The sequence below is a fragment of the Rhea americana genome, unplaced genomic scaffold (genome assembly GCF_003343005.1).
Source record: "Rhea americana isolate MKP2758 unplaced genomic scaffold, rheAme1 scaffold_85, whole genome shotgun sequence".
NCBI classification, from domain to species: Eukaryota; Metazoa; Chordata; class Aves; order Rheiformes; family Rheidae; genus Rhea; species Rhea americana.
In genome coordinates, this window is record NW_028187034.1 from 2,098,412 (window position 1) to 2,109,556 (window position 11,145).

General features: G+C 46.7%; 2 protein-coding genes across 2 annotated transcripts; one reads left to right on the forward strand and one right to left on the reverse strand.

Annotated features, from left to right (window-relative positions):
* Nucleotides 1–1,883: 1,883 nt before the first annotated feature.
* POLR2F (RNA polymerase II, I and III subunit F) lies at nucleotides 1,884–6,015 on the reverse strand. The gene is made up of 5 exons (XM_085323509.1): nucleotides 5,964–6,015; nucleotides 5,764–5,833; nucleotides 5,392–5,522; nucleotides 3,732–3,803; nucleotides 1,884–2,074 (listed from the first exon to the last, which is right to left on the reverse strand). Exons 1-5 carry the CDS (start codon nucleotides 5,981–5,983, stop codon nucleotides 1,984–1,986), a joined length of 384 nt encoding a protein of 127 aa, XP_085179635.1. The 5' UTR covers nucleotides 5,984–6,015; the 3' UTR covers nucleotides 1,884–1,983.
* Nucleotides 6,016–6,657: 642 nt separating this feature from the next.
* On the forward strand, nucleotides 6,658–11,145 carry CUNH22orf23 (chromosome unknown C22orf23 homolog). Its single transcript, XM_085323595.1, has 6 exons — nucleotides 6,658–6,765; nucleotides 7,249–7,311; nucleotides 7,868–8,056; nucleotides 8,531–8,665; nucleotides 9,850–9,950; nucleotides 10,259–11,145. Exons 1-6 carry the CDS (start codon nucleotides 6,660–6,662, stop codon nucleotides 10,361–10,363), a joined length of 699 nt encoding a protein of 232 aa, XP_085179721.1. The 5' UTR covers nucleotides 6,658–6,659; the 3' UTR covers nucleotides 10,364–11,145.

The window sequence follows — 11,145 nt, forward strand, 5'->3', positions numbered from 1 at the left end:
TCCGTTCTCTAGCAGAAGGGGTTGCCTCATCTTACCTAGGAGTCTCCTCACAACTAAGGCAGGGCTGAGACCACTGGTTATAGAGGGGTTAACCACTCCTCCTGCAGTCTAATAGGAGYTGGCCCAACGGCATCCTTCCCTATCCTTTTAATCGTATCTGATACAGATGCAAGGCTGGGGAGGGGAGGCGGATAAAAAAAAAAAAAAAAAGGACAAGAAAACGACCCCCGCACTCCATGGCGGACGCCAAAACGATTGCACAAAGGCACCATTTCAAGGCTGAAATTTCACCGCACCAACGTGATTAAAGGATTCCACAGAGGGTGGGGGGGAGAAGGCTGAAAGCCACAGTGCTGCAAATTAACCTTTTCTTGGTAAGGACAGCCTGGACCAGGAAGCACTCGTGTTCCTCAGAGCCAACTCCCTTCCCCTACCTGCAAGCAGCTCCACATCCCCTTTGACCTCTCATTTTGTCCAGAGATCCATTCAGCTCTTGCCATCTTGCTTCCAAAATCAGTCCCTCCTGTGCACTTCATATCCTGCACATAAAAACAGAGATGAACCAGCGCTCTTACAGAGAACACTAAGAATGGTTTACCCAGCTGGTTACATCAGCTGAGTTCACAGGCACGTGGACATAAACTCTCTTTGGGATGGGGATGCTCATCAGTAGGCACCGAATACATATACAGCATAGAGAACGCAYGCTATGTAAGCGCAAGCTTTAACACGACCTAGTTGGAAAGATTCTTCCTGGACCAACATAAAGAGGCAGCAGCAGGAACCGTAGGCCTGCTTTCCATTTTCTTCTTCCTTAGAAGAAGAAAATACAAATTGTAAGGGCACTTTTAAAGATAATTGCTTCTAGAGACACAGTCAATGTGTTTTGCCCAAAAGCTCAGGTCTTCCTCCTGAATCTTGAAGTGCATAAAAAATTAAGAAATGAAAACCAGGTAGTGRCCAGCTAGAGGCTCCTGTAGATTTTAACACATACACCCAACTTTACTACAATTGTAGTAAAGCAGACTACAATTTATCCCCTCTGCACATCAGAAATTGAGAGCATAGGTGCTTTGAGGGAACAAATCATTGTAATTTTATAATGCAGCAGATTGAAGAAAGGAACTCCAGAGTTTAACTACTGCTGTGCCATTATAAGATCTGCTAGAGTATGTGCAACTGAGAGGGTTTGAGAGCACTGTCACATCAAGGACCCTTGGTGCAACTGCGTATCAGAGAATGGCTACACATGGAGCAAGTGCAGCAACTGAACCTACGGCTACTGAGCTGACGGGACTGCAACTGGCGACTGTGTTTCCGGCTRGGGCACTGCCACTGAAAGGGGATCCCCACCACTGATAAGCAGCAGGAGCAGGGAAACAATAGGTGACTTGATGAGAGCTGCTCTACGATACTCCTGAGAAGCTCCATAGCCAGCTCTGGCCAGAGAGGAAATTGGGGGTTTCCACAGCAACCTGCTCAGGGCACAAAGGCCCAACTGTCTAGAGGGAAGCAATGGAGGTGTCTAAGCACTCCAGCCCCTGCCCACTTTAAGAAAGGACAGGGGTGGAGAGCTGGAAGCTCTCTGAAGCCAAAGTACCTGCAAGATCATTTTTTGCACAACAGTGGTTTAATTGGCTATTGGTCCTACAAGTGGGGAGGRGCAGCAGTAGAAGAGGAAGCAGTTACTACAATCTTTAGTCTAGCTGAAAGGTATGGGCTCAAATGAAAAATTGCAAGAAAGGCATGGCACTTTGCTTTCTAAGCTTATTGATATAGCCCACATAGAAGGAAAAAAGTAGTAAACAAGCTGGTAGAGAGAAGTAAGAAACTTCTCTTGGGTAGGACTGAGATGAGAAAGAAGGGGAAATAACACGTTCAGCTTAAAATAGGGAAGTTTACAATTTATTTACACAAATATAAACAAAAATAGAAACATCTGCTGTGGAAAGAAGAACCAAAAGCAATGGCTTTCCAGGCTGATCAGTCTGTGATAATTAACTCATCCACGCCCCAGTCTTCATAGCTCCCATCTGGCAGATATCGGCGGATGATTATGGGGATCTTGCGCGCTCTGAAGAGAGGACAGAGAGGTGAATGGAAATGCCAAAGCCTTCACTGTACTATTTCAGCAAGCAAAAGGAACTAAGGTAGTGTCTTAGAGGCTTCAGAAAGCTCATCAGGTGTAACTGGAAGATCTGTGTAGCACCAATATTTTGTATTATATAGCAGGAGAAACCCCAACAATCCTCTCTTGTCGGTGCAAAACACTAAGCACCCTTAAGGCTCAAAATAATCAAAGACCTGCAGAAGGTCAGCACTCCTCCGCTAATGCAGAAATCAAGTCCTGTGATCTGAACCCGCTACAAGCCAACACCAAACATCTTACAAACATATTGGGGGAGGGGGGGACTCAAAGTGTAAATCCACTATTTGTTTGCTGGAAAAAGCCAGTGAAGACTTTTTCCTCACAAGCCACTACAGAAGTGGCAGATTTTTGAGACTATGCTTAAAAAAAAAACAGTTGGTTTTACACTCTAGGTATCCAAAGTATCAATTACATTTTAAGAAGAATATATAAAATAGGTATTTTTCAGTCACCAAAACAAGTTACAATGTAGGTGGAACACAGCATCTGCTAATGGCACTTCCAATTAAAAAGTAAGAAAATGCTGAATACAGTTTAACTTACTGGGGGCAGATTTAAGTCAGCAGAAYGTAATTAGGCAGTTTGGAATCTAATCAGGGCATCAGGTTTACAACCATATCAGTCTTGAAAAGTAATATAGCTCACAAGGATTTAATGCTCACAAGGATTCAGCAATTGCTTCTCCCTTATTTCAAGTATTATGATTGAATTTGGGCACTGAAGAGGATGTCCCTGCATTTCCCGCCAYGCTCTGACTGCTTTCCAGAGCTCACACTCAGAGTGACCAGAACCAGCTCAGACTGAGCTTGGAGACCTGACAGAAAAAAGGACCTAAGGAGGTTTTAGCAATGATAAAGGAGCTGTAATAAGGATGTAAAGTCTGCAAGAGCAACTGCAATGCACTGAGAAATTGTGGGAGCAGAGGGACTATTCAGTTCAAGAATAGGGACAAACAGTAAAGGAGTCCAGCTACTCTGCTTGAAAAATACCTGCACATGATCTAGCAGGTCACTGACCATATTGGTGAACTGTGAACCAGCAGGGAGCTTTGCTGTGGAAAGGCAGACCTGTGAATAGTCATCCAGATGCTGCCTCTGCTACAGGCAGAAAGGCTATGACTGTGTTTATTTCATCTCTACATGACAGTTCTTGCTAACCAGATAAAATTCCCTCTATAACATGGAGACAAGAAGCAGGGATGTATCTTTTGCAATCACAATAAGCCCAGCATGGAAAGGTGCAGGAAAAGAACATTCTTAAGAGGGTCTCCACATCACAAACCTGACCTTTATTTTTGCCAGCATTTCATCTGAACACAGGTTTGTTCAGACTGCTGCTTTGCATCATTTCCTGTCAGGAAATTAAAGTGATTCCAGAGAAGATGGAGACTTGGGTTCTCATAAGAATAAAACCACTTGGACTCCCAAGTAAAASATGTCAGAGTACTGCTAATAATCAGTACAGTGACTGTAATGCTCACTGTTACAGAATGAGTGCACAACCTGCACAGGATAAGCTGCTAAATGCTAGGATGAAGAGGACTGCTTGATGGGTACATTCACTGCCAAAATTTGAGACTTACTTGAGTTCTTTCATGGCAATCAGCAAGGGGTCTGTCTCTCCTTCCAATTCTACCATCACAGGGGCACACATCCTGAGTGGAAGAGTGGAAACAGCAACAGTCAAATAAAGAACATGCAGAGATGGAAGAGGGATAACTAAGCATGTGCCTAGGTCTTTCACACAAAGTTTAGCAATGTAGAAGGGTGGAACACCACCTTGGAAAATCCAGTTTGCACTTTTATCCACTTTGTAAGGAAATTTCCCCCACTCTTACCTTGTTGTGGCAGGACCAGTTTCACTAGATGCAAGTGGCTATGGACTGAGCACTTACTTAAATGTTCTTTTTGGCCTGTCCCTCAACTGCCATTTACAGTTAGGCAAATCCACATCCTCCTGGAGTCCCCCTGGACTGTAGGTAAATGTGAGGAAGGAAAGGGCAATTCTAAAATTAATCCAATACAGAGTAGAAACACTATGAAGTGGGCCATCTACAATTCCACCACATCTCTTACTTCCTGATCTAATCATATTTTCGAGGCTTTACCTGCAGGAAAGTAAAGGGCTAGTTTTATGATGCACTGTCTCCAGGAACTAAATAAAGTGTTTTACAGGTAGTTTAAAAGCAGAGCCAGCATGGCTGACTTATCTCTCCTATTAAGGAACAGCAGGAAAGGAAGCTCACGTTATGTGTGGATAAGGCCACTGGGGGCTGCTGCTGGCCTAGATTCAGTGTTGAAGGCAGAATATGCAGTGAAGCAGAACCAGGCACCACAGCATATGGATTAAAGGCCTGGCACAGACCCATCTCATGTCTCCCATTTTTCTGGCCTTCCACCAGTTGAAGAACTGTGCAAAAAATAGCTTTACAGAGTGAAAGGCAAAGTGAGGACTAAGGAAAGATTTGATCACTGCCTACGAGCTTCTAAATAATACGAAGAAGTATTATTCTGCTGGCTGATAAAATCAGGAAAAAAAATGAGATGTATTTTCAGACAAACTTTACCACAGCCTAACAACCTCACTTATGGGGAAGTCTTCTGTCCTGCACTATTTGAACAGACCTGGAATAGTACATGGAAAATGTTGAGAGCAGCCAGACTTAACAGCACTTAAAATAGGATTTAAATACCATTACATATTATAAATGGGGCCCCACTCACCCAAATACTTTAGAAGCACAGAGCTTGCTGCAATACAACTGCATTCTGAAAGGATATTGAGATTGTTACTTTTAATCCCTATAGCCCTATGGTATCAACTAAAGACATTCTGGAACATTCCTCCCTCAAATTTTGGCTTTTTGCAAACAGGTTCTAAGTTTTCAGGCCCAGGCTTGCTCATCTTACGAAAGGCAGAAATCAGAATCAGCCTGTCACAAGCCCTTTATCTCTCACATAAGAAGGTGTATTACAACTGTTGAATGCCTCCTTTTCCAAGCACAAGTACCATAACCTTATTCAGAGAGAGTCAAATGTGAAATTTCTATCTCTAAGTGCTCAACAGCTTTGTTTTTTAGTGCTGATGACAGTGATGGCGTCCACAAGCTCAGATATCATGTAAGGAACTTCTACAGCTCCAGCATATTTCAAGGAAGGAAGAAAGCAACTTAAACAGGGACAGGAGACCGTAGGAGCCCACAGCCCTGCCACGGTGACACCTGGGATGCAGAGCTTACTTACGCTATCTGGAGGGCACGAGTGCCCAGGACTCTGGCTCGCTCGTACTTGGTCATGTAGGGGGTAGTAATCCGCTTCTGGTTCGCTTGCTGGCGCTCTCCAGATGGGAGGATTTCTACATTCTCCTGCCCTTCCTGGGAAAAACAGACCAACACAGCAGCATTACTACAACCGAAGAGCAATGCAGCCAGGTGCTAGGAAAAACCTATGATGCCTTTATGGCCTAACAGGTAGGTTAACCAAGGGTTTTTAACAGAGTGCTGCCAGAACAGCTGCGAAGAAGCCCGAGGAAGCCTGTCGAGGCCCAGCGGCTCCAGGCTGCGTGGCCGGCGGCAGGCAGCAGCCCCGGAGCGCTGCCGCCGCGCCTGCACCCACCTCCTCGGCGTTTTCCAGGTCCTCCAGCCCCTCGTCCTCCTCCACATCGTCGAAGTCATCGCCGTCAAAGCTGCGGGCAGACACAGAAGTCGCATAGCGCCGCGGGCAGCCCCCACCCGGCCTCAGCCTCCCCCCGACGGGGGTCCCCTGCCCTGCCCCGCCCCGCCCCCCAGGCCCGGTGCCGCCGGCCCCGCTCTCACTTATCCTCGTTGTCGGACATGCTGCCGCCTCCTTCCAGGAAGTGGCAATCACTTCCGGCGGCCTGCAGTGACGTTGAGGAAGTTACCCGGCGGCCCCGTTGCCGTGGCGACGAGACGCCGCTCTGCCCACCSCCCCCGGCGCGTCACCTCCCAAGCCGGGGCCGCCCCGCCCGCGCGTCGCCATGGAGACGGGATTTCTTTTATTTTAATTGGCTCCGCGGGCTTCTTCCCCTATGGCGTCAGAGCGACGCGCTGTGATGTCAGGTGGGGCCCGCCTCGGAGGGAAGGTGAGCAAGGGGCCTCGTGGGGCGCGGGTGCCTCGGGGGCAGCACCCGTGGTGTTACATGTCGCAGCAGCCCCTGGAAGGGCAGCGCCTGTGACGTCACTTGTCGCCGCAGTCGCTAGAAGGGCAGCACCTGTGACGTCACTTGTCACCACAGATCCTAGAAAGGCAGCGCCTGTGACGTCACTTGTCGCCGTGGCCCTTGGGACGCTGCCAGGGTCCCTCAGGGTGCAGAGCGCAGTGGGTTGCAGGTGCCAAAGGTGAGGGTGGGTATTTGGACAGCAGGGGCTGTGCAACGAGACCCCCAATGGCTGGGGTGGGCGGCAAGTTGATGCCGTTGGGGGCTGGGTGGGACCACGAGCCGTTGGGGACATTTGGTGGCTTTGTCTCGCTGCTGTTCTCAGGGCTTCACAATGTCATCCCGAGAGGGAAGAAGGTCAGTGCCAGYGGAGGGAGCTCACTTCTGGCACCCTCCTGGGACAGCTCAGTACAGCCGGGAAACTCGGGAGCTACTGAAAGGTACCGAGGGGCCTGATAGTGAAGGACTGGAGGAAGCACCAGCACCTTCCACCTCCTGCTGTGCTTCCCGTCTCTCCAGCTTCTGTCCTGACTCCATGTGCCACTCACATCTCTGTAGCATTTGCATCTGGTTATTAGTGCTTCTATATAGCAACTGTGTGGTCAGTTTAAAAAGGAAAATCTTTCCTGAAATAAAACACTCCACCTAATTCTTCCCCTGGAGGGAGAGCTGAGAGAGAACCACACAGAGCAGATGCTAGGTATGTCACTGAACATACCTATATTTGAATGTCCTGGCGTGATGTTACTGAAATTGCAAAATAATTTGATTCTTCCTCCTCCCCCCAATTTTGGATTTTGATTTGTAAGTAGAGATTTTCCCCACGGCTGATTTACCAAGCCATTCCACCTATCCTCATTGCTAAAGGTGGATAGTGGAGCCCTCTCACGCTCTGGTCCTCACAGATGCATCATTTTTTTCAGCAATGATGGATGAGTCCAAGCTTACGAGTTTCCAGAGGCGGCACCTGATGGATTGTGTGAAACGTGAGTAGTATCCATCTTGCTGTCCACCCTGTGCTGCTGAGTTTGTGTTGCTTACCATGAAACAGAGAGCACTGTCTCTCTCTCAACTAGTCAACAGACTAGTTGAATGGGCAAGATATAAATGAACGGGCAAGATATAAATGAATGGGCAGTACTTGGGAGGATGTCATGTTCCTGTCAGCATTAGGTCTCACCTAACTCTCCTGATCTCTGTTTTCATACATTGTAGTGGAAACTGTTCTCATACAGAAAACTGTCCAACCTCTGCCTGCTTCTTCCTCTCACTACCTTACTTTTGCCTTTAAAATAGCAGTTGACATTGTACTGGGTGAGGTGTCCCCAAGGGTCTCTCCAGAGAACAAAACGTAATGGTGGGACTTGAACCTGTCTTTCTCATGTCAGTATGAACCAATAACTAGGTGAGACATCTATGGTTCCTGGGATCTTTGCTCACTGTTTTCCAGTGGATCACTAGACAGGCCTTTGCTGGTCCAGGGCCATCAAACCATAGGCTCCTCTGTGTTTAACTTAGCCATATTTTCTCTTTGATCTCCAGGAGGAGATACCCTGCCCCTCCAGTGCAACCCCACATCCAGCAAAGACCCACAGCCTGCAGAGTCTGCTTTCTCTCCCTCAAAGCTTTGTCTGCCAGGCAGGCTTCCAGCTAAACCACATCTTCGACCTGCCAAGATCTGCCAGGCAGGAGATGCCTATACCCGAGAGAAATTCAAGCCACAGGCAAGGCGTAAGTCAGCAAATATCACTAATAAATAAATCCTGCTGCCCAGTCACTTACATCCATGTGCTGTTTGCAGTCCCAGCTGCCTTTGGGGTATTTCTTAATTGCTGTTCATCCTCACACTTTCTGTCTTCAAAGATGCATAAAAAGAGAGCTCTGAGGTATCTACTGTAAATGCTCATTGACTTCTGCTTTCTGGCTAGGAGAATGGTAGGTGACAGGAACTCATGTAATCCTTGCCTAAGAAAGGAGTACTATATATTTTTTTAGTTTATAAATGTGAATCAGCCTTTGATGTCAGTTTGGTTAACACTTCACCACAAGTACATCTATGTAGTGCTGTGCAATTCAGTTTCCATAGACGGGCTATCATTAACATAATGCTTCTTCCTCTGCCATCAGTTGGTGAGAAGCCATGTGGCCAGGCTCCTTCCTGAGGAGACAGGCTGCTAATGATCTTCTTTTCTTTGGCATTCACAGGAGATTTGGAAAGGGAGAAGCAAAGGCTCCAAAATATTTTGGCAACAGGGAAAGATGTGATGGAGCACAAAGTGAAGCAGACGCTCGTTCAAACAAAGGAGGAGAAGACACCTGAGGTTGACCGGTTTGAAGAATGTACGTAAAGGATGCTAGAGTGAGGCACATGGGGAAGCCTGGGAACTCAGCAACCTCTAAGAGCTGAGGTAGCAAACTGTGTAGCCGGTAATCTGAAACCAATTGTGGAAGGAGGCACAAAGCCCAGTTTCCAAGAGAAAAGACTTTTTGCTGTGATGCTGATCCAGCTTTCCTAGCAGAATTTATATTGCAAAGGTTTGCTGGCAGATTCAGGCTCTCCAGATTGCCCATACAAAATTTACTGTTGGCACTGGAACACCTTAGTGATTTGCAGGGGTAACCTCAGCAGAAAGCCCAGGTACTGTGGATCCTTTTTCTAGCCGGTGTAGCTCCATATAGACTAGGATTTTTGCCAGCCTGAGTTGGTTTAGGCTCTGTTTTCCTTCACTCCCAACTCAGTGCAGTTACACTAGCAAATACAAAATGTAGAGAAGAACTATAGGTAGTGATGTACTTTGGCCTGCAGAATCTTCTGCAACGGCAAAACCCTATCTTATAATTTTATGTACCTGAAACTTCAACACATGTGTGTACCCCAGCCAGATCTTCTTTAACCAGAGCAGCATAAAGAATGATAACACCCAAATAATGAGTTTTCAAGGGATGGTTTGGTCCCTGATACAGGAAAATCCGTGGTTGGCTTCACGTATGTTTTGGCTGCTCTAACACTTGTCTCAAACTCACTGTTGTCCTTGACACGTCTAAAGCACTCATGAGCTGTGCAGTGTCAGGAACTGGCTGCAGGTTGGTGCAGCAAAAAAGCAGCAGAAGTGCTTCTGTGCATGAGCTGGTTCCGCAACCAAATATGGTTGTGATTACTTGGTGTGGCACTTGAACTAATGAACCTTAACAGATTTAAGCAGATTGTCTCTATCCACAGACTAGATAAAATACCCACAAGCAACAGTGTAGTCTGTATGAAGAAAATTAGAAAATTACTGTTCTAGCAAAGTGGAGAAAAGGGCTGGGGGCATGGGGGAGGCATTCCTGTTATGTAAAGGACTACTGAGATATTTTGGTGACATGGGCAAGATAATTGTTAGAGCAGATACCACCCTTCCCCTGGTGGGACCTCCATTCCAGTGAAGCTAGTAAGTTGCGGTTCAGAGCTAAACAGAAAGGTGTTCACTTGCCTTCTGGCTGAATCCTATTTGCACAGTATTTTCTCTTCTCCTTGGACTTAGTGGTGAATGAAGTTCAGGAGAGGAAGGAGTTCCTGGCAGAGATGGAAGCTTTAGGACAGGGCAAAAAGTATCGAGGGATTGTCCTCACTGAAATCTCGCAGGTACGTGACAGCCCTGGGGATGGTGGCAGTACAGCATGTTGAGGGAATCCCTGGTGTATGAAATCTTAGCCCTCAGATAACCAAGTGGTAGAGGAGGGGAGAAGGGCAGAGAGCTGAGTGTTCTCTTTCATGGCATGGGGCAGGAGTGCATTTAAGGGACTGGGGGAAGAGAAGATTTCACCTTTTTTTTTTTCATGTCTGCATGTAACTTAATCTAGGGAAGAAGAACCTTTGTTCTTGGGTTTGGCAAAAAAAGTAAGAGCTCCTGGCATTCTCCCCGCTCAGCCCTTTCCCTTTGCACTTTACAGAAACTGCGGGAGATGGAGATCATTGACAAGAAGAGAAGTGAGGATATGAGAGAGATTGCAACAAAAGACTTTCCAGCTGGGAACAAATCTGATTCCTATGACTAGGCCCAGAAAAACCAACTTGGTCCCAACTCTTCTTCCCTTACCATCAGAGTTTCAAGAGCTGGTCTGTGCCTATCAGTTTCTCAAGGATCCCCTTGAAGAGTGGACAGTACCATCTGCTGCCTAAAGCCAGAAGCAGGAACAATTTATCACAGCCAGTAGCAGAAGAAAACTGTTGTAAAATCCTGCCCGTGCACCAGATCCCTTCTGCAAGGGGCATTCTTGCTCAACAATATTAAGGAGATGAAAACATATAGGAGTAGCCTTTAAAATATGACAAAGCAGACCCTTCTTTTGGCTATGCGATGCTGCAAAAGCACAACAATTCACAGTGAAAAAGTCACACTTTTTTCCCATTTAACCCAAAGCCTGGAGGTTTCCAGTGACAGTAAGATGCTAACGCAAGTGTTGCAGTCTACATCTATGACCTACTTCTGTCTGCACAGCCCTGAGAATGTCTGTGTTTCCAGGTGGTGGGGAAGAAGATGCACTACATGGTCTCACACAAACACAAGCTTCTAGTATCACTGTATTTCAGAGTGATTGCATGCATCAGCAAACTACTCAGCAGCAGTTAAAATAGGCAGGTGCTCCGGGAAACAGCTGTGCTGAGAAGAGAGGGAACTTCAGATCAGGGCTTTCTGCTCTTGCTGTGTGCAGGCTTGCTGTGTTTTTTCTTTTTTTGGTTTTATCTGCTTTTTAGTAATACTCTGTCAACCACTCTCCAAGGATAGGCGGCATGCCCTCTCAGCATGAGTGCAGAAAGGAATAAAAAAAAATCTAAG

Excerpts from the sequence above, each read along its gene's own strand:
- POLR2F (XM_085323509.1), bottom strand. The coding sequence starts at position 5,983 with ATGTCCGACAACGAGGATAA. Across the intron at positions 5,834-5,963 it reads ATGTCCGACAACGAGGATAA|CTTTGACGGCGATGACTTCG; the intron begins GTGAGAGCGGGG and ends GTCTGCCCGCAG. Across the intron at positions 5,523-5,763 it reads ACCTGGAAAACGCCGAGGAG|GAAGGGCAGGAGAATGTAGA; the intron begins GTGGGTGCAGGC and ends TGTTTTTCCCAG.